This window comes from Balaenoptera physalus (genome assembly GCF_965194825.1).
Source record: "Balaenoptera physalus genome assembly, chromosome: 5".
Classification (NCBI taxonomy): Eukaryota; Metazoa; Chordata; class Mammalia; order Artiodactyla; family Balaenopteridae; genus Balaenoptera; species Balaenoptera physalus.
Window position 1 is genome coordinate 73,704,720 of NC_138884.1, and position 19,039 is coordinate 73,723,758.

The 19,039-nt window shown below is 38.2% G+C and overlaps 1 protein-coding gene across 4 annotated transcripts in view; it reads right to left on the minus strand.

The window, feature by feature from the left end:
• Positions 1-2,041: 2,041 nt before the first annotated feature.
• The window catches only part of LOC309662061 (RE1-silencing transcription factor-like), a 40,071-nt gene continuing 23,073 nt past the window's right edge, over positions 2,042-19,039 (minus strand). For 3 of the 4 annotated variants that reach the window (XM_082464457.1, XM_082464459.1, XM_082464458.1), the window contains exons 3-4: positions 15,070-15,153; positions 2,042-7,660 (exon numbers count right to left, since the gene is read on the minus strand). In XM_082464457.1, the coding sequence (XP_082320583.1) occupies positions 5,682-7,660; positions 15,070-15,153 (2,063 nt within the window). In that variant the 3' untranslated portion in view covers positions 2,042-5,681. The remainder of the gene's footprint in view (positions 7,661-15,069; positions 15,154-19,039) is intronic. The other variant, XM_082464456.1, reaches the window with a different exon arrangement.

A 19,039-nucleotide genomic window follows, 5' to 3' on the forward strand; every position in this document is an offset into this window, starting at 1 on the left:
AGTCGCTTTCTCAAGACTTGCTATTTCCTGCTACTTGAGTGAACTCTCCTCCTTGCCTTGTTAATGCATCCAGACAATAACGAAGTCTATAAACCGAGATTTCTGTATTACCAGAATTTTTAAATTACAGTAAAATGACCATTGTATATTAATTAGTTGAAATCAAGGAGAAGCACACACACAGAAAAACACCACACACACAATCCTTGGCCTGGGCAATCAACTCTTTGCCCTTCTAAGGGCCAGATATTGTTTTAGGTACTTGAGTAAAGCAGTGAATAAAAAAGCATTCTGACTCTAGTGGAGATTACAATATCATCTGACACAAAAGCCCACATACTACTTTAACATTAAAAGCTATTTTGCAAGACATGGAAGAGAAGCAGGTGGCTTATACAACTTAATTAATGCCAAATAGAGGAAGCACTTTATATATTTAAGGATACTTACTTGCTTTGTTATCTAGTGGAAAAGGTCTCAATACTAAAACTACATGCCAAGCACTAGGCTAAGTGCTTAATAAGCACTTAACACTCGGGAATTCCCTGGCGGTCCAGTGGTTCGCACTCGGTGCTTCCAATGCCATTGCCCAGGTTCAATCCCTGATCGGGGAACTAAGATCCCATAAGCCATGCAGCACAGCCAAAAAAAATATTTAAAAAACCAACAAAAGCATTTAACACTCAAAAGCCACTCTATGGATAGAAATACCATATGCCCCCATTTTCTGGATGAAGAAACAGGTTCAGTAAAGTTAAAAATGACTTGCCCAATTACAGTAGTAAGAGGCCCATCGTGAACCAGCTCTAATTGCAAGGCCAACCGAGCACTTAGTACAGCAAGCATCAAAATCCTTTAAAAAGGCATTTTGTGACACTGAAACTTCCCCTGATTACCAGAGATCAGTACATTATCCTTAGCATCTTCACCAACCTGCCCTTATGGAGCTGAGGATGAGACCTCTGAAGTACTCTTGGAGGGGAGCTCATACTACCGTACCGTTAACGCTGCCTACAAACTAGGGTCAAGCCCTTAGTGAGACTATGAGCAGAATACAAGCATGGCCAAAGGGTAAACGTAAAATGGATGACTGAGAAAGGAGTAGCAAAGGACTGGAGAAACACACTTGTAACCAAACACACTTGTAACTTGAAGGTAACAAACCAAGTCACACATCAATAACATATATTCGTGATAAATTCCCCATATATCCTTAGTCAGGCAGAAATTTTCATACTTCTTGTTATCGATTCCACCATGCCGATAAAATAAATGCTTGGAAATTCATTTTGCTTTTCGCTGATAAAAGAGTCTTGCAGGAGGGGAAAGAAGGTGAATCACTCATCAATTCAACAAGAAATATGCATTCTTTCCTGACTCACGATCTTCTAGGTCACTTGCTGCATCAGGACAGAATGCAATCCAGTTGTTCTGATGTTTCTCCAACTCACTCTCCCTTTTCTCTCAAGTCCACAAATATCTAAGCCTTAGCACAACTGTTTATTTCCATTAACAAAGGAAGCAAAACCTTACTACAATATGGCTTATCACTTTCCCTTGGATTTCATTTTCATCTCAGACTTCCATTAGTAGAGTAAAATCCTTAAAATACTGCCCTAGCATTCAGTGACCATTCAATGTAACTTAATCTTACTTTCCCTTCAATGCATCTTTTTCCAATTATCCGTGAAAATGTACTGATACCAGGCCTGCTACTGAGAATGGACATGTATATTACAACTGTTAAGGGGACCTGTGGTTTGGAAAAAATTACCACATAAAACTTCCTATAAAATTGTCTTCAGGTTGTTTCTCCCCTACCTCCACATCCACATTCCCAGAATGCAGATTATAGGAAGAGAGGATTTGGACTACTACCCACTGGATTGTTTACCCCAAATAAAGACTTCCACAACCTTTCTCCTTACCTAGGTTACCAGGGGGAAAATATTTTGAGAATTATTAATACACTTGCAGTTCCGGCCAAATAAATTTGGCTTCCTTGACATTTGATGTACCAAAAATAAACAAAGGCATAAAATGCTTTTTAAAACTTTATTTCAACATTAACTATGCATACAGAAATACACTCATATGGGTTAATAGAATGCAATTTAACTTATCCTACACAATTTGGACCAAAAACCTGGTACATGGTTTGCTTCAAAAAAAAAAAAAGGATTTGCAATCTGGTTTATTTTTCATCTATTACAAATGTATATATATATATAAAAAAGATACTCCATCAAATGCTGCTAAAGCAAACAGCAAGATCCTTGAGAAATTAACCTTTGGTTTGTCTCTGAAAAGTAACAGGTATTGCACTGTAAAACTTTACAAAACTGGTGCAACAAAACATTGTTGTAATGTTTCAATGCCAGTTCACAAAGTTCAATAACTAATGGATGTTGATGAGGGTGAGGAGAGCCTATGTATACATGTGAAAATATAAAAGGTATCCCATCTAGTTAATATTGCATGTAGATCCCGAATCAACTCAAACCAAGATTCAGATAATTTCTTAAATCTGAATTAACACTATCAGTCCAGTTCATCTGCTGAGGTCAAAAGGAAACTCTGCACAGTAGCTGTTTTCCTGATTTGTGCAAAAAAGAAAATTAAGTTTCTTCCCCAGCATTTTAGTCCAGAACTACAGCAAAGTATTTCATCCATTGTCAACATTCATGGGGTGAGAGGCAATGAGGTTACTTAGGCTTAAATCTGAATTAGCACTCAGATGCAAGAGTCCCCAAAGTTAAGGACCACACGACTTTAGAAGTAACTCTAAAAAATAAAATGGCCCTTCCTGGAAGACTAGAGCAAAACATCTAGCAATAGTTATAAGAAGTCTTATCAAAAAAATGTAGCCCTTTGTGAATTACACCTCAATCGAAAAAAAAAGAGCCCCAAAGAAGCAGCTCTGAAAAGAGGAAAAAAATATAACTTAAAATATCTTGAAAAGCAATGTGAATATAGGTGCAGAAGATAGTTAAAAGAGATCTATTTTTACAAGGCTACCTAGGATTAGGCTTATAATGTATTCTAAGTATTTCACCTTTCACTCTAATACTAAACATCAATTTATAAACAAGATGTTCACTTTTTATTCTGTTATAAAAAGGGAAAAGTCTAGCTTCAATCCTATCCAGTGGAGGGGAAACTGAGAAAACAAAAAGATTCAAACAGTCTCATGCAAATAGCACATTTTTCAAATGGAAGAACTCCCAACTAGACCAGAAGTTCATATTACTAATATACTTTTCAATGAAACAATTTTTAATAAGAACAAATACATGGCATTAAGGTTCAGAACCTAATATAGGCCTGACAATCAAGTCCTTGTTTTCTGGAGGAAAGGCCTCAAGTTCATTCAATTTCCAGTAACAATGTTTTCACAGATCACTTTAATAATAAGGGGTTTTAATTTCATTCACATTTTTGTTTTTGGAATTCTAGTTTTAAATCTAAATAAGAAAATTAGTCCAATTCCCCAGAAGTCATATTTTTTTCTTTTGAAGTGTCAAAGAATCCACAAAACCTCTTGCCCAAACTGATTCCCAATCTCCAATTTGAACTTAACACGAATATTTTCATATGTACTGTAAAAGGTAACTTTTTAACATAAAATATATCCATGAATATTAAATCTAGTTGTTAGAAAGGTTTAACTAGCTTTATAATTTAAGTTTTAAAACATAAATATTTGCAGATTGATCTGTTTGACAATGATTGTCAGAGCTGAGAATTCACCTAGAATTCAACATCATTTACAAATCCTCATCATGCACACAAAACACACACCAGTAACAAACAACTTACTCATGTCTTGAGAAAATCTTCTGCTTCTTTAAATCTTTGGCTGCCCAGCCAATTCCAAGGTTCAAATGTCTTTTACCTTAAATTTCACTCTCAGGTTAATAAGTTTTCTACCCACACTTTAATACTTTTCCTAATCTTTCACATGTTGCATTGCCAAACTCTGAAACCTGCCTCAGAGATCACCAGACAAAAGAAAATAAATGAAATATAAAGTGGTTACTTCAGAATAGAACATGCGAGGATCAGAATCAAAGTTCCCTACTGGGATCATATTTTATTTTACTGTAATGAATAACTTATCAGCAAGGAAAAAAACCTATGTTAGAGTCTTTCATATTCTTTGGTGACTGGCCAAAGAACCTACTAACAAATATGGGGTACATACCCTTTTCCATACAAAGCGGTCCTGTAGGAACACCAGAATAGCTTCTATTCATTTGAGGCCTCACCTGTAGAAAAAGGCTGTCCCGGGAAAGCCAGGACATCCCTGAGAAAGTATGATTTTTTAATCTGGACTGAACTGAACTTTCACCAGGCCTTTTTCATTGAATTCACAGGAAGTAGCAGCTGGTCTACCAGCACTCATACTACCTTTCTCATCCTAGGTTTTCCACATAATTGCTATGGCTTTGGAATCTCACAAACTGATATCCTGTATAACTTGAAGGAGTAATTATGCCTCCTAATTCCAGATTGGCAGCTTCCAAATAAAAATTACAGTTGTTTATTCAGTGGAGTAGCCATATAAACACCAACCATCTATGAGAAGAGGTTTTCCTCTAAGATACGATTTAACACCGTACATTTAGGAAGTAGATGTACTAAGACAGGCCAAAAGTTTACTACGGTTGGTACTTGAGATAAAAATCCATTCAGTATAGAGCCTAGTGGTTTATTTATTGTAAAGTTCAAACTGAGATCTGTGATTCACCACATCAATTTAAAATAAATAACTTATATGAAATACAGATTCTGGCATAGATATAAGATGTTAAAATCAAAATCAATGGACTGAACCTGCATCTTTCATTTGCTCACAAATTTGAACAGACTAATATTCTGCAAAAAAGACAATTGCAGCAGGGGAAAAGAAAACTGCTCTTTTGCAAACAAGACTTAAGCATCCCTCCAAAGAGGTCAAAATAAACATGCATATATAGATATAAAGTGTTACAACACAAATGCTATTTCTAGAAAAAATTTAACTGCATAGGTTAAAAACAACAATGTGCAACATCTTAAGGCATTAAAGCACCGAAAAAAAAAAACAACCCACCAAAATCACTTTTTATGACGATTGACATACACAAAACACATATACTGATCAAAACTCAGGAAGTAAATACTTGGACTGATATAACGTCCATTGTTGGGAGAATTTCTCTTCAATTTAAATGTCTCTTCTCATCTCTAAAACAATTTTAAAGTGCTAACTTTATATAAAGCAGGCAAATTCTTCAAGTAATTTGCTATTTAAGTATGCTAATTTTTACAGAGCTAAACAAGGAACTAAGAATAAACTAAAGTGAAACAGGAAGATAGACATGAGGAAAAAACTCACAAGTTATAGCTGAACAAATCGATAGAATGCTCTAATACCACCTTGGCCTTCTGGGTTCAATTAAAAGCAAAAGCTAATAGATTTAGATGTCTGCTGGTTTATTACACTAACTCCCTTGGATTTGCTAAAATGTGTACATCAATAGGTACATGGATTCCTAAGGAAAAGAATGCCACTTAAAAATCAAGATTGGATACTAATTAAAGCAATTTTAAAAACAAAAGTTTGTCTACTACTACAAATGAATACAAAATGTCAGAGACCTTACAAACTAAGAACTGAAGCCTTGCCCAAAGTTTAATTACTCCTGCCCTTGAGCTGCCTCTTCAAGGAAGTATACATTAACCAAATGGCGATTGAGGTGTTTGCTGTAATCTTTTTCCTTTCTAAAAGAACGATCACAGAAGATACAAACAAAATCTCCCTCGGCCACTTTGACTGCCAAGGCTTCCTTTCCATTTTTTCTACTAGTCTCTTGTGGAACTGGCCGAGCCCCATTCAATCCAGAATCATCACTATCCTCTGACATGTTGTCACTTAGGTCACTGCCATCATGACTGTGGATGCCTTCATCTTCATCCATTTCCTGAGACTCATTTACTGCCACGGTGACGGGAGGTGATGCCACAGTAGCTGTGGACACTGCTTCACATTTTTCTAGCGGTAGAGGAAGAAGTGGTGGTGAAGTTGGTTCTTCAACTGCCGAGTCTCTGCCGGGGGGATTCTCTGTTTTCTTCTCATCAGTGTCCCTCTTCATTTCACAAAGCATAGTGTCAGCCTGATGTTTACCATCTAAAGTTTCACCCTCTGGCATATTCAAGTTTTGTTCAGAGGATGAAATATTGGCAGATGCCTTGGTAACAGCAGCAAGACCAGCTAGACTCTGATCTGCCTCTTCTGCTTCCACTTTTTGAAGAGGAGCTTCTTTATGTCCTTCGCCTGCAGGGACTAATTTTTGGTCTTCTGACTCTTCCTCTTTTAGGTTTTCCTTTGGCAGACGTGGTGATGGTGGTAAGAGATCCTGTGCACCAGCACTTTCCTTTAGAAGCTGCCTGTCTTTAACAGGCACTAAGCCAACTTCAATAAGGACTTGCTCCTTCTGCGCCATTTCACTCTGCATGTTGGGCTCTTCCTTCCCATTATCTTTCTGAGGAGACCTTTTGGGCATCGGCTCCATGGGGGGAGGAGGCTCCGCATGAACAGGCCCCTTCTGAACAACCTCGACCTCAGCATGCCCTATGGCGGGGAGAGGAGGAGGAGGAGGAGGGGATGGGGGAGGAGGAGGAGGAGGAGGGGGCGGCAGCTCCATCTGAGCAACCTCGACCTCAGCGTGCCCCACGGTGGGGAGAGGAGGAGGAGGAGGAGGAGGAGGAGGAGGAGATGGGGGGGCAGCGGGAGGCGGCTCCATCTGAACAGGTCCCACCTCAGCAGACTCCATGGGAGGAGGAGGCTCTATCTGAGCGGGCCTCCTCTGAGCAGGCTTGCTGCTTTTTTTACATGGTTTACTTCTCAGAGTTTTCTTCTTTGAACTGTTTTTCATGCAAATACTTTGCTTTTTATTCTCCTCTACTTTGCTGTCACCCTTTGGCACTTCCTGACTATTTCTGGATTTGCTTTCTGCCTTCTTTTTCTTTTTTGTCACAGGTTCCTCATCATTAACAGGTTCTTGTAAGGAATGGGCTTCAGCGTCTGTCTTCCTTTTGCTTTTCTTGCTTTTACAGCTTTTTTCTGAATTATTTCCTGGGTGCACATCCATTTCTTTAGCTTCCATTGCCGATTTGCGAGTTCTGGTAGTCACTTGGCTTGAGGCATTACTACAAGGCTTTTTCTCTTTTGAAACATTGTCTTTTTTCTCCACTTTGACAGACCTCTCGTTTTTCTTCCCAGTCACATCCCCCTTCATTTTTGTCTGCTCTGTTTCTGTTTTCTCATTGGTGATTTTGTTATCAGGCAAGTCAGCCTCTCGCTTTTTGGTTTTCTTTAGTTTCACTTTTGAGACATCCATGGTCTTATTAGGACAAGTAGGATGCTTAGATTTGAAATGATACTGCAGATTACACTTCTTGGAAGCTGCGTAGTCGCATACAGGGCAGTTGAACTGCCGTGGATTAACATGTAGCTCCACGTGTTTTTTGAAGTTACTTCTATCTGCTGTTTTGTAGTCACAGTGTGGGCAGTTAAGAGGTTTAGGCCCATTGTGAACCTGTCTTGCATGACGGGTTACTTCATGTTGATTAGAGGCCACATAACTGCACTGGTCACACTTAAATGGCTTCTCACCTGAAGGTAAACAAGAGATGTTGCAGAAGGCATACATTAAGAAATGAATTCAAGATTTACTCAAGCATACTTATAAGGAACTGGATATATGTAAAAAAACAAACAAACAAAAAACCACCAAAACTATTTCTTGAAGACTTTATCATGCAAATTACATTTACCATATTTATTTGTATATCCTTCCTCTATCCCTTGACACTGATTCTCATAGCAAATGGGAGAATAATTATCTCAGTTAATCACCATCTTCTAAAAAGTTCATCAAGCTAGGGCTCTCAAGCACTAATAAAGGACACAGATTCATCAAGAAATACACAATTACTGGAAAAGTGACTTGGGCTCTTGATGTTAATTTTGGGGCAAGGGCACTCAAAGAGATAAGATAATTTTAAAGTTTTTATGTTTAGTTAAAACAAATGTATAATGGAGTAGAACATAAAAATCCCATACATTTCAGATAAACCTTGAGGCTTCAAAAGAAATATTATACACTCTAGGCTACACTCCCAGACCTTCCGTGTGAAAGTCTTAAAAGAATGCTTTGGCTTCAGGGAGCAAAAGGATTTTTCTTTAAATTTAACCCTTTTGTGCATCGTGGCAACAGCCGAGTCAAGTTTCTCTTAGCAAACTTTTTCACTGCTGGAGTTTCTAGTCTACAGCAAAAATATAACAAGTCAGAAATCTTTTCTTGATTTTCTCCCACCTTCTTCTAAAGAATGGGCAAAGAAACTAGGTAAATGAAAAGGGGCATACAAATATATATGGTATATAAAACTAGCAAAGAAAGTAATAATCACAGGTACATACAAGACCAGAAGCCCACCCCCAACCCCCAAATTAAAGGCATTAAGATTAACTCATTCTTCCTGAATACATACCCATCTAGATCACAGTCTAGCAAATATTACCAAATGGTATCCATACCCCACTGGTCCAATGGAATGCATAGCAGAAAAATGGAAATTGACATTTATGAAAATTCATCTCTCAAACATTCTCAAATTTACATCAAATCTTATTTAATTTTTTCATAAAGCAAAACTACTCAGACATGAAGTAAAACCATGTAGATGGTAAGCTTTACATGATTAAAAAATGTCCGATGATAGAATACTTGATCACAAAAACAAAAACTTATCCACGTATGTCAGATTGTAAACGCAGCTAACTGGACAACTCTTCCCCACATTAGTCCACTAACAGATTCATAAATAGAGGCTTCTAACAACATGCTAAATTACTCTATACTTTGCCCTATCTTGTCCTCTCCATTGAATGACTTTAACGGAGACAAACGTTTATTTAACATATATAGATACAGAATGAGGAAAAGATATGTGACATAACGGTTAAGAACTTGTTCTACAGTAAAAATACGTGGGGAGATCAAATATGGGCTCTGCAACTTACTGTGAAGTCTTGAGCAAGGTACTGAAAACTCTCTAAGGCTCAATTTCCTCATCTGTAAAGTATTCTTAAGTGTTGTGAGCTACAAATAATCTAATCCACATAGAGCTCTTAGCAAAGCACAGATAGCCAAGCAGTCAATACACATTACCTGTAAGTCATCACTTTTGGAATGAACTGGTAAGTTTTAGAATAGGTAAACAAAAGGGAAGATTTCATGTGCTTATCCTGCCTTAGTACATAAACCCTACTTTTGAGTAAACAAACAGCTGATAAATGGAGTTGATCTCCTCAGGAAAATATTTGTGCTCTTAAAAGAATTATAAAGAAAATGTCATCATTTTATAAGCCCTAATGAATGAGAGTATTTTCACAGCCAGCATCAAACAAGATGCAAGCCTCCACCTGTGAAATGGTTAGAGAATGGGAGTTCCTAGGACTCTGAATAAAACTGTGACATGATTTATTTGATTCATTCACCCCACCCCCATTTTTGCTTTATTGCCATCAAATCTTTCTTGTATTGGAAAATCAATTCATCAAGTTTAGCTTATTAATACCTAGCTGAATGAAAATTCTTTTGCCCTGTACCAACAGTTTTAACTTAATTCCCTTTTCCAGTTCTAGTAAAATTTACCTGCTTTTCATCTTTATAAATGTCAGATGTCTGTTTAATTCTTCCCAAATTAATTTATAGATGTAAGGCAAATTCAAAAAGGGAGTTTTATAAGCTTTACACATTCTTATCAAGAAGAGCCCAGAAAGAGTAACAAGGGAAATTTTAATTAGTGAGTAACAGGGGCATACTACTCAGCAATAAATATGGAGTTCTGAAAATGCAGCATGAAATCAATCTCAAAAATATTTTACAGAAAGATGTTACATTTTTTAACATAAGTCAGAGTATCAGTTGAGGGGGAACTATGGGAGTACTGACTAGAAAGGGTAAGGAGGGAACTTTTCTGAAGGTGGTAAAACATTTCATGTCTCCACCTAGATGGTAGTCAAACAAGAGAAAACATACATAAAGTCACTGCCCCATATACCTAAGATGCGTGCATTTTCGTATGTGTAAATTAAACCTTAATAAAAATTATTAAAAAATTATTCTAGGGACTTCCCTGGCAGTCCAGTGGTTAAGACTCTGAGCTCCCAATGCAAGGGGCACGGGTTCGATCACTGGTCGGGGGAACTAAGATCTTACATGCTGCCTGGCGTGGCCAAAAAAAAAAAAATCTAAAATTCATAAAAAGACTCTCAAACCATAAAATGTGTCAAATGACACAGCTATTAAATAGTGCCTCCACGGAATTCCCTGCTGGTCCAGGAGTTAGGACTCTGCGCTTCCACTGCAGGGGGTACATGTTCAATCCCTGGTTGGGGAACTAAGATCCTGAAAGCTGCGCAGCCAAAAAAAAAAAGTGCCTCCATAGTAACCATGAAGTATTCGGTGAGAGGAAAATAATTTTTGCTGAAGAAAGTATTTTTTTCATCTTAAAAAGAGTTATCCTGAGAAGATAAACAAAACTGATAAACCATTAGCCAGATTCATCACGAAAAAAAGGGAAAAGAATCAGGCTTCCCTGGTGGCGCAGTGGTTGAGAGTCTGCCTGCCAATGCAGGGGACACGGGTTCGAGCCCTGGTCTGGGAAAATCCCACATGCCGCGGAGCAACTAGGCCCATGAGCCACAGCTACTGAGCCTGTGCATCTGGAGCTTCTGCTCTGCCACAAGAGAGGCCGCGACAGTGAGAGGCCCGCGCACCACGATGAAGAGTGGCCCCCGCTCGCCGCAACTAGAGGAAGCCCTCGCATAAAAAACAAAGACCCAACACAGCCAAAAATAAATAAATAAATAAATAAATAAATAATTTTTTTAAAAAAGGGAAAAGAATCAAATCAATAGAATTAGAAATGAAAAAGGAGAAGTAACAACTGACACTGCAGAAATACAAAGGATCATGAGAGATGACTACAGGCAACTATATGCCAATAAAATGGACCACCTGGAAGAAATGGACAAATTCTTAGAAAAGCACAACCTTCCGAGACTGAAACAGGAAGAAATAAAAAATATAAACAGACCAATCACAAGCACTGAAATTGAGACTGGGATTAAAAATCTTCCAACAAACAAAAGCCCAGGACCAGATGGCTTCACAGGCAAATTCTGTCAAACATTTAGAGAAGAGCTAACACCTATCCTTCTCAAACCCTTCTAAAATACAGCAGAGGGAGGAACACTACCAAACTCATTCTACGAGGCCACCATCACCTTGATACCAAAACCAGACAAAGATGTCACAAAGAAAGAAAACTACAGGCCAATATCACTGATGAACAGAGTTACAAAAATCCTCAACAAAATACTAGCAAACAGAATCCAACAGCATGTTAAAAGGATCATACACCATGATCAAGTGGGGTTTATCCCAGGAATGCAAGGATTCTTCAATATACCCAAATCAATCAATGTGATACACCATATTAACAAACTGAAGGAGAAAAACCATATGATCATCTCAATAGATGCAGAAAAAGCTTTCAACAAAATTCAACACCAATTTATGATAAAAACCCTCCAGAAAGTAGGCACAGAGGGAACTTACCTCAACATAATAAAGGCTATATATGACAAACCCCCAGCCAACATCATTCTCAATGGTGAAAAAATAAAACCATTTCCTCTAACATCAGGAACAAGACAAGGTTCTCCACTCTCACCAGTGTTATTCAACAGTTTTGGAAGTTTTAGCCACAGCAATCAGAGAAGAAAAAGAAATAAAAGGAATCCAAACTGGAAAATAAGAAGTAAAGCTGTCACTGTTTGCAGATGACATGATACTATACATAGAGAATCCTAAAGATGCTACCAGAAAACTACTAGAGCTAATCAATGAATTTGGTAAAGTAGCAGGATACAAAATTAATGCACAGAAATCTCTTGCATTCCTATACACTAATGGTGAAAAATCTGAAAGAGAAATGAAGGAAACACTCCCATTTACCACTGCAACAAAAAAAATATAATACCTAGGAATAAACCTACCTAAGGAGACAAAAGACCTGTATGCAGAAAACTATAAGACACTGATGAAAGAAATTAAAGAGGATACAAACAGATGGAGAGATATACAATGTTCTTGGATTGGAAGAATCAGCATTGTGAAAATGACTCTACTACCCAAAGCAATCTACAGATTCAATGCAATCCCTATCAAACTACCAATGGCATCTTTCACAGAACTAGAACAAAAATTTCACAATTTGTATGGAAACACAAAAGACCCTGAATAGCCAAAGCAATCTTGAGAAAGAAAAACGGAGCTGGAGGAATCAGGCTTCCTGACTTCAGACTATACTACAAAGCTACAGTAATCAAGATAGTATGGTACTGGCACAAAAACAGAAATATAGATCAATGGAACAGGATAGAAAGCCCAGAGATAAACCCAAGCACATATGGTCACCTTATTTTTGATAAAGGAGGCAAGAATATACAATGGAGAAAAGACAGCCTCTTCAATAAGAGGTGCTGGGAAAACTGACAGCTACATGTAAAAGAATGAAATTAGAACACTCCCTAACACCATACACAAAAATAAACTCAAAATGGATTAAAGACCTAAATGTAAGACCAGACACTATAAAACTCTTAGAGGAAAACATAAGCAGAACGCCCTATGACATAAATCACAGCAAGATCCTTTTTGACCCACCTCCTAGAGAAATGGAAATAAAAACAAAAATAAACAAATGGGACCTAATGAAACTTAAAAGCTTTTACACAGCAAAGGAAACCATAAACAAGACGAAAAGACAACCCTCAGAATGGGAGAAAATATTTGCAAACAAAGCAACTGACAAAGGATTATTCTCCAAAATTTACAAGCAGCTCATGCAGCTCAACATCAAAAAAACAAACACCCCAAACCAAAAATGGACAGAAGACCTAAATAGACATTTCTCCAAAGAAGATATACAGATCACCAACAAACACATGAAAGGATGCTCAACATCACTAATCATTAGACAAATGCAAATCAAAACTACAATGAAGTATCACCTCACAGAATGGCCATCATCAAAAAATCTACAAACAATAAATGCTGGAGAGGGTGTGGAGAAAAGGGAACCCTCTTGCACTGCTGCTGGGAATGTAAATTGATACAGCCACTATGGAGAACAGTATGGAGATTCCTTAAAAAACTAAAAATAGGGCTTCCCTGGTGGTGCAGTGGTTAAGAATCCGCCTGCCAATGCAGGGGACATGGGTTTGAGTCCTGGTCCGGGAAGATCTCACATGCCGCAGAGGAACTAAGTCTGTGCTCCAGAACTACTGAGCCTGCGCTCTAAAGCCCACAAGCCACAACTACTGAAGCCTGTGTGCCTAGAGCCCATGCTCCGCAACAAGAGAAGCCACCGCAATGAGAAGCCTGCTCACCGCAACGAAGAGTAACCCCCGCTCACCGCAACTAGAGAAAGCCCGCGTGCAGCAACAAAGACCCAATGCAGCCAAAAAGAAATAAATAAAATAAATAAATAAAAAGTTAAAGGAAAAAAAACTAAAAATAGAACTACCATACGACCCAGCAATCCCACTACTGGGAATATACCCTGAGAAAACCATAATTCAAAAAGAGTCATGTACCACAATGTTCATTGCAGCTCTATTTACAACAGACAGGACATGGAAGCAACCTAAGTGTCTATCGACAGATGAATGGATAGAGAAGATGTGGCACATACATACAATGGAATATTATTCAGCCATAGAAAGAAATGAAATTGAGTTATTTGTAGTAAGGTGGATGGACCTAGAGTCTGTCATACAGAGTGAAATGTCAGAAAGAGAATAACAAATACCATATGCTAACATATATATATAGAATCTAAAAAAAAAAAAAAAAGGTTCTGAAGAACCTAGCGGCAGGACAGGAATAAAGACGCAGACGTAGAGAATGGACTTGAGGACACAGGGAAGGGGAAGGGTAAGCTGGGACAAAGTGAGAGAGTGGCATGGACATATATAGACTACCAAATGTAAAATCAATAGCTAGTGGGAAGCAGCCACATAGCATAGGGAAATCAGCTCGGTGCTTTGTGACCACCTAGAGGGGTAGGATAGGGAGGGTGGGAGGGAGACACAAGACAGAGGAGATATGGGGATATATGTATATGTACGGCTGACTCACTTTGTTATAAAGCAGAAACTAACACACTGTTGTAGAGCAATTATACTCCAATAAAGATGTTAAAAAAAAAGAGCAGTCTGTGAAAAAACTTAGTAAGATGTCAATTCCCTTTAACAAACATTCACTGTGCTCACAATGGGAAATGAATTCCTACGTTAGCAGGATGCGGGAACTATCCAGTGTGATACCTACAAAAATATTACAAAGGCAAATACAAACTGGATGTATTTCCTCCAGTATGAAATATTTCATCCAAGATGAAATGGTAACATATCTACTGAGAAAAGGGAAGGAAGAGTTGTGGATCAGGTCAATATCTCTAGGACCACCCAAGGGTCAGTGTGGCCAAAATGAAATAATTATCCATTCAAGAGCACGTATGCTAATATTGACTTTTTAACTTTGTCATCTATATACCTTCATAATGGGGACCAATTCTGGATGGTGACCATGATTATTTCAGTTCTAGAGTGGATAAATCTCTCACTTGTTATAGTCCTGTATTTTATTTATTATAGATTAATAAATTGGGATCCTGGATTATCAATCATTCCTTAAAGTTTGGCTTTTGTTAATCAATCCTCAGAAACCTTATCAACTCTCAAGAGAACAAACCCAAATTTCAGGGAAGCAGCTAAGTAGGAATCCCTGGAATCCAGCAACCACACACTGAAATTATTAAAGTATATAAATATCCAAATTATATTAAAAATAAATCATAAATAATGACCCAGTTCCAGGTCTAGAAGAACTTCTTTATAATGGTCGTTTACTAAAAATGATAGAAAAATTCCGATTTCTTACCAACCTGAATGAGTACGCATATGTCTGGTTAGATGAGTTTTCTGAGAACTTGAATAAGGACAAAGCTCACATTTATACGGACGTTCTCCTACAAAAATATAATGATTAATGTTCAAATAATAAAATAAGGCAAATACAATTCTCACTAACAATACATACATTATTCAATACTAAGCATTTTTTAACAAGAATTTTTTCTCCCTATTCCTGGCAAAACGGCCAATTTCTATCATTTATTGGAACAGTAAATGATTTAATTCAGAATACACATAACTACATTATTTCTGCTTTGCTGAAGAAAAAGTATCATTGGCTTTCTGAATTCTCACAGCCCTTTTCATTTTCACAGTAATGCTACATGTGTAATAGCAAATATTAAGAACTGAAAAATTATCTTGATCAGGTATCAAGCAACTTTTTAAAATCAGAATTATCCTTAAAAAAAAACATGTACCCAAATTTTCTGATGCTATGGCTTGGGTAATTTTTGGATCCTTGTAAATGATAAATCTACCATTTTAAATTGTTAGCTTAAAGCAATAACATTTTTGAGTGGGGAGGCTATTGTTTTAAGCTAAAATTTTCAAGTGGTAAATAGAAGTTTTATAGAAGACTCAGGTCAATTTTTTTTTTTCTTTTTTAAATTTATGTATTTTTTGGCTGCGTTGGGTCTTTGTTGCTGCGTGCGGGCTTTCTCTAGTTGCGGCGAGCAGGAGCTACTCTTTGTTGTGGTGCACAGGCTTCTCATTACGGTGGCTTCTCTTGTTGCGGAGCACTGGCTCTAGGCATGCAGGCTTCAGTAGTTGTGGCTCACGGGCTCTAGCACACAGGCTCAGTAGTTGTGGCTCACGGGCTTAGTTGCTCTGCGGCATGTGGGATCTTCCCGGACCAGGGCTCATACCCATGTCCCCTATATTGACAGGTGGATTCTTAACCACTGTGCCACCAGGGAAGTCCCAGACTCAGATCAGTTTTAAATTATACTCATAAAGCCACAGGGACGGCGACCAGCTGACAATAAGAGACCAGTGATTTACTACTAAAGAATTTAAGACTCAAAGGCAGAAAATGTGTGTTTTTTGGACATGGGTTGTCGACCACAAAATATACTGAAAAAAACACCTTGACAATCTGTTTTTGTCTATTTTTTGGCCACAAGATAATAAGTATGACTTCAGGCAAGCCTCCTCATCTATAACAGTAACACTACCTTCATTTTCTAGAATTGTGAGAATTTAAGATAATACATGTAGAGCATTCAACCCGTGCCTGGCACGTAAAGCCCTCAATAAACACCAGTTATTATTTTCTCTATATTATACATTACAGTAATAGATGTATTTAATAACATGGGACAAGGAAAGGAATAGACAGAGTGAAAAAAAAAAAAAGAATGTGGTGATAAGTGTGAAATGTGTTCCTAATAACTGTTCAGCTGTTATTAGCTGGTACTATAGATTAGACATAAATAGCTCATGGTAACAGAATGCCTACTTTAGCCTGGATGAATTTTAAGATAGCTTAAAAAATGTTGAATGTATTTTTGTAAAAAAAGATACATAATTGGCCAATAAGCACATGAAAAGATGCACAGTATCATTAGCCACGAGAGAAACTAAATCAAAACCACAGTGAGATGAAGATTTCACACCCACCAAGACAGCTATAATCAAAATAACAGATGTTAACATTTATTTGTTAGGTTGTGGAGAATTTGGAACCCTGATACAGTGCTTGTGGGACTGTACAACAGTGCAGCCACTCTGGAAAACAGTTTGCCAGTCCCTCAAATGATTAAACATAATTACCATATGGCCTAGCAATTCCACTTCTAGGTGTATATTTACCCAAGAGAAATAAAAACATATGTCTACACAAAAACTTGTATATGAATGGTCACAGCAGCATTACTCATAATATCCAAAAAGTGGAAATAATCCAAAAATCCATTAACTGATGAATAGATAAACAAAATGTTGCTTACCCATACAAGAGAGTATTACTTGGCAGTAAAAGGAAAACAAGTACTGTACATAGGACATGGATGAACCTTGAAGACATTATACTAAGTGGAAGTAGGTAGCCACTGAGGGCCACATATTAGATGATTCCATTGATATGAAATGTTCAGAACAGGCCAATCTACAGTGAATTGTATGGTACATCAATTGTGTATCAGTCAAGCTGTTACCAAAAGAAGTTAACGGAAAAAAAATTTGATACCCTTACAGATTAACATGAAGGATCAACTAAGGATAATTTACTTCTAAATTCTTCGTAATGAAACAAATTGCTTCTGCCTGTGCAACTCACCAAAATAGGCATAAATACTCTAGAAGCGCTAGTAATTTATCAGTCACACATATGGGCAAAAACGTCATCTTTTAAAGTAGAATTTGTGAGGACTTCCCTGGTGGTGCAGTGGTTAAGAATCCACCTGCCAATGCAGGGGACACAGGTTTGAGCCCTGGTCCAGGAAAATCCCACATGCAGCAGAGCAACTAAGCCCGTGCACCACAACTGCTGAGCCTGCGCTCTGGAGCCCGAGAGCCACAACTACTGAGCCTGCAAGCCACAACTACTGAAGCCCGTGTGCCTAGAGCCCATGCTCCACAACAAGAGAAGCCACCACAATGAGAAGCCCACACACCACAACAAAGAGTAGCCCCCACTCGTTGCAACTAGAGAAAGCCCGCACGCAGCAACGAAGACCCAATGCAGCCAAAATATAAATAAATAAATACGTTTAAAAAACAAAAAATGAATGCACTAAAGTAAAATTTGTGAACTGGTTAGATATCAAAACCACAAAATGAAAACTCTTTTGATTGAAGACTCAAATGGAAATCCTCAGCCCCCTACCGTGATGATTACCTATAAAAAGAGACTCAGAAGTTTGAATCTTGGTTGTATGTGACCATGGGCACATCACTTTAGGCTATCAAGCCTTAAGTTCTCCCTCAGTAAACACCCAGTTTTCCTCAGTAAATTGTTCTGAAGATTAGCAGAGAGTAGAAGAAAGCACCTAACACTGAGCACTCAATACAGGAACATAAGACACCCACTAAGTGAACCTGAAAAGTAGGCTACCTAAGTGAGAAATAAGAAACAAGCGATTCCTGCTGATGATCACTTCTTATCTCCTCTGCTCTTCAGCACTAGATGAATTAATTTTTCCATAAATACAATTTTCAGAACCATGCGTTTAATACCACTGATACTCTCAGAATTTGCATAATCAAAATACTATCCTTCTATTTATACACCAACAAATTGTTTTGAAATTTTTTTCTTTTAAAAAACCACAAATTAGGTAATACTGGGGGAAAAAGCTTTTTAAAAGTATTAAGACAGGGACTTCCCTCCTGGTGCAGTGGTTAAGAATCCACCTTCCAATGCAGGGACGTGGGTTCAATCCCTGGTCCGGGAACTAAGATCCCACATACCACAGGGCAACTGAGCCTGAGCTCCACCAACTAATGAGCCCGTGCACCACAACTGCAGAGCCCACGTGCTCTGGAGCCCCTGCACCACAACTAGAGAGAAGCCCACACACCGCAATGAAAGATCCCACATGCCACAACTAAGACCCAACACAGCCAAAAATAAAATAAATAAATAAATAATTTTTTTTTTTTTTTTAATGTATTAAGGCCAGGACTTCCCTGGTGGTGCAGTGGTTAAGAATCCGGCTGCCAATGCAGGGGATACAGGTTCGATCCCTGGTCCAGGAAGATCCCACGTGCCACGGAGCAACTAAGCCTGTGCGCCACAAATACTGAGTCTGCACTCTAGAGCCTGCGAGCCACAACTACTATGACTGCGTGCTGCAACTACTGAAGTCCGCGCGCCTAGAGCATGTGCTCTGCAACAAGAGAAGCCACCGCAATGAGAAGCCCGCGCACCACAGTGAAGAGTAGCCCCCGCTTACCACGACTAAAGAAAGCCCATGTGCAGCAACCAAGACCCAATGC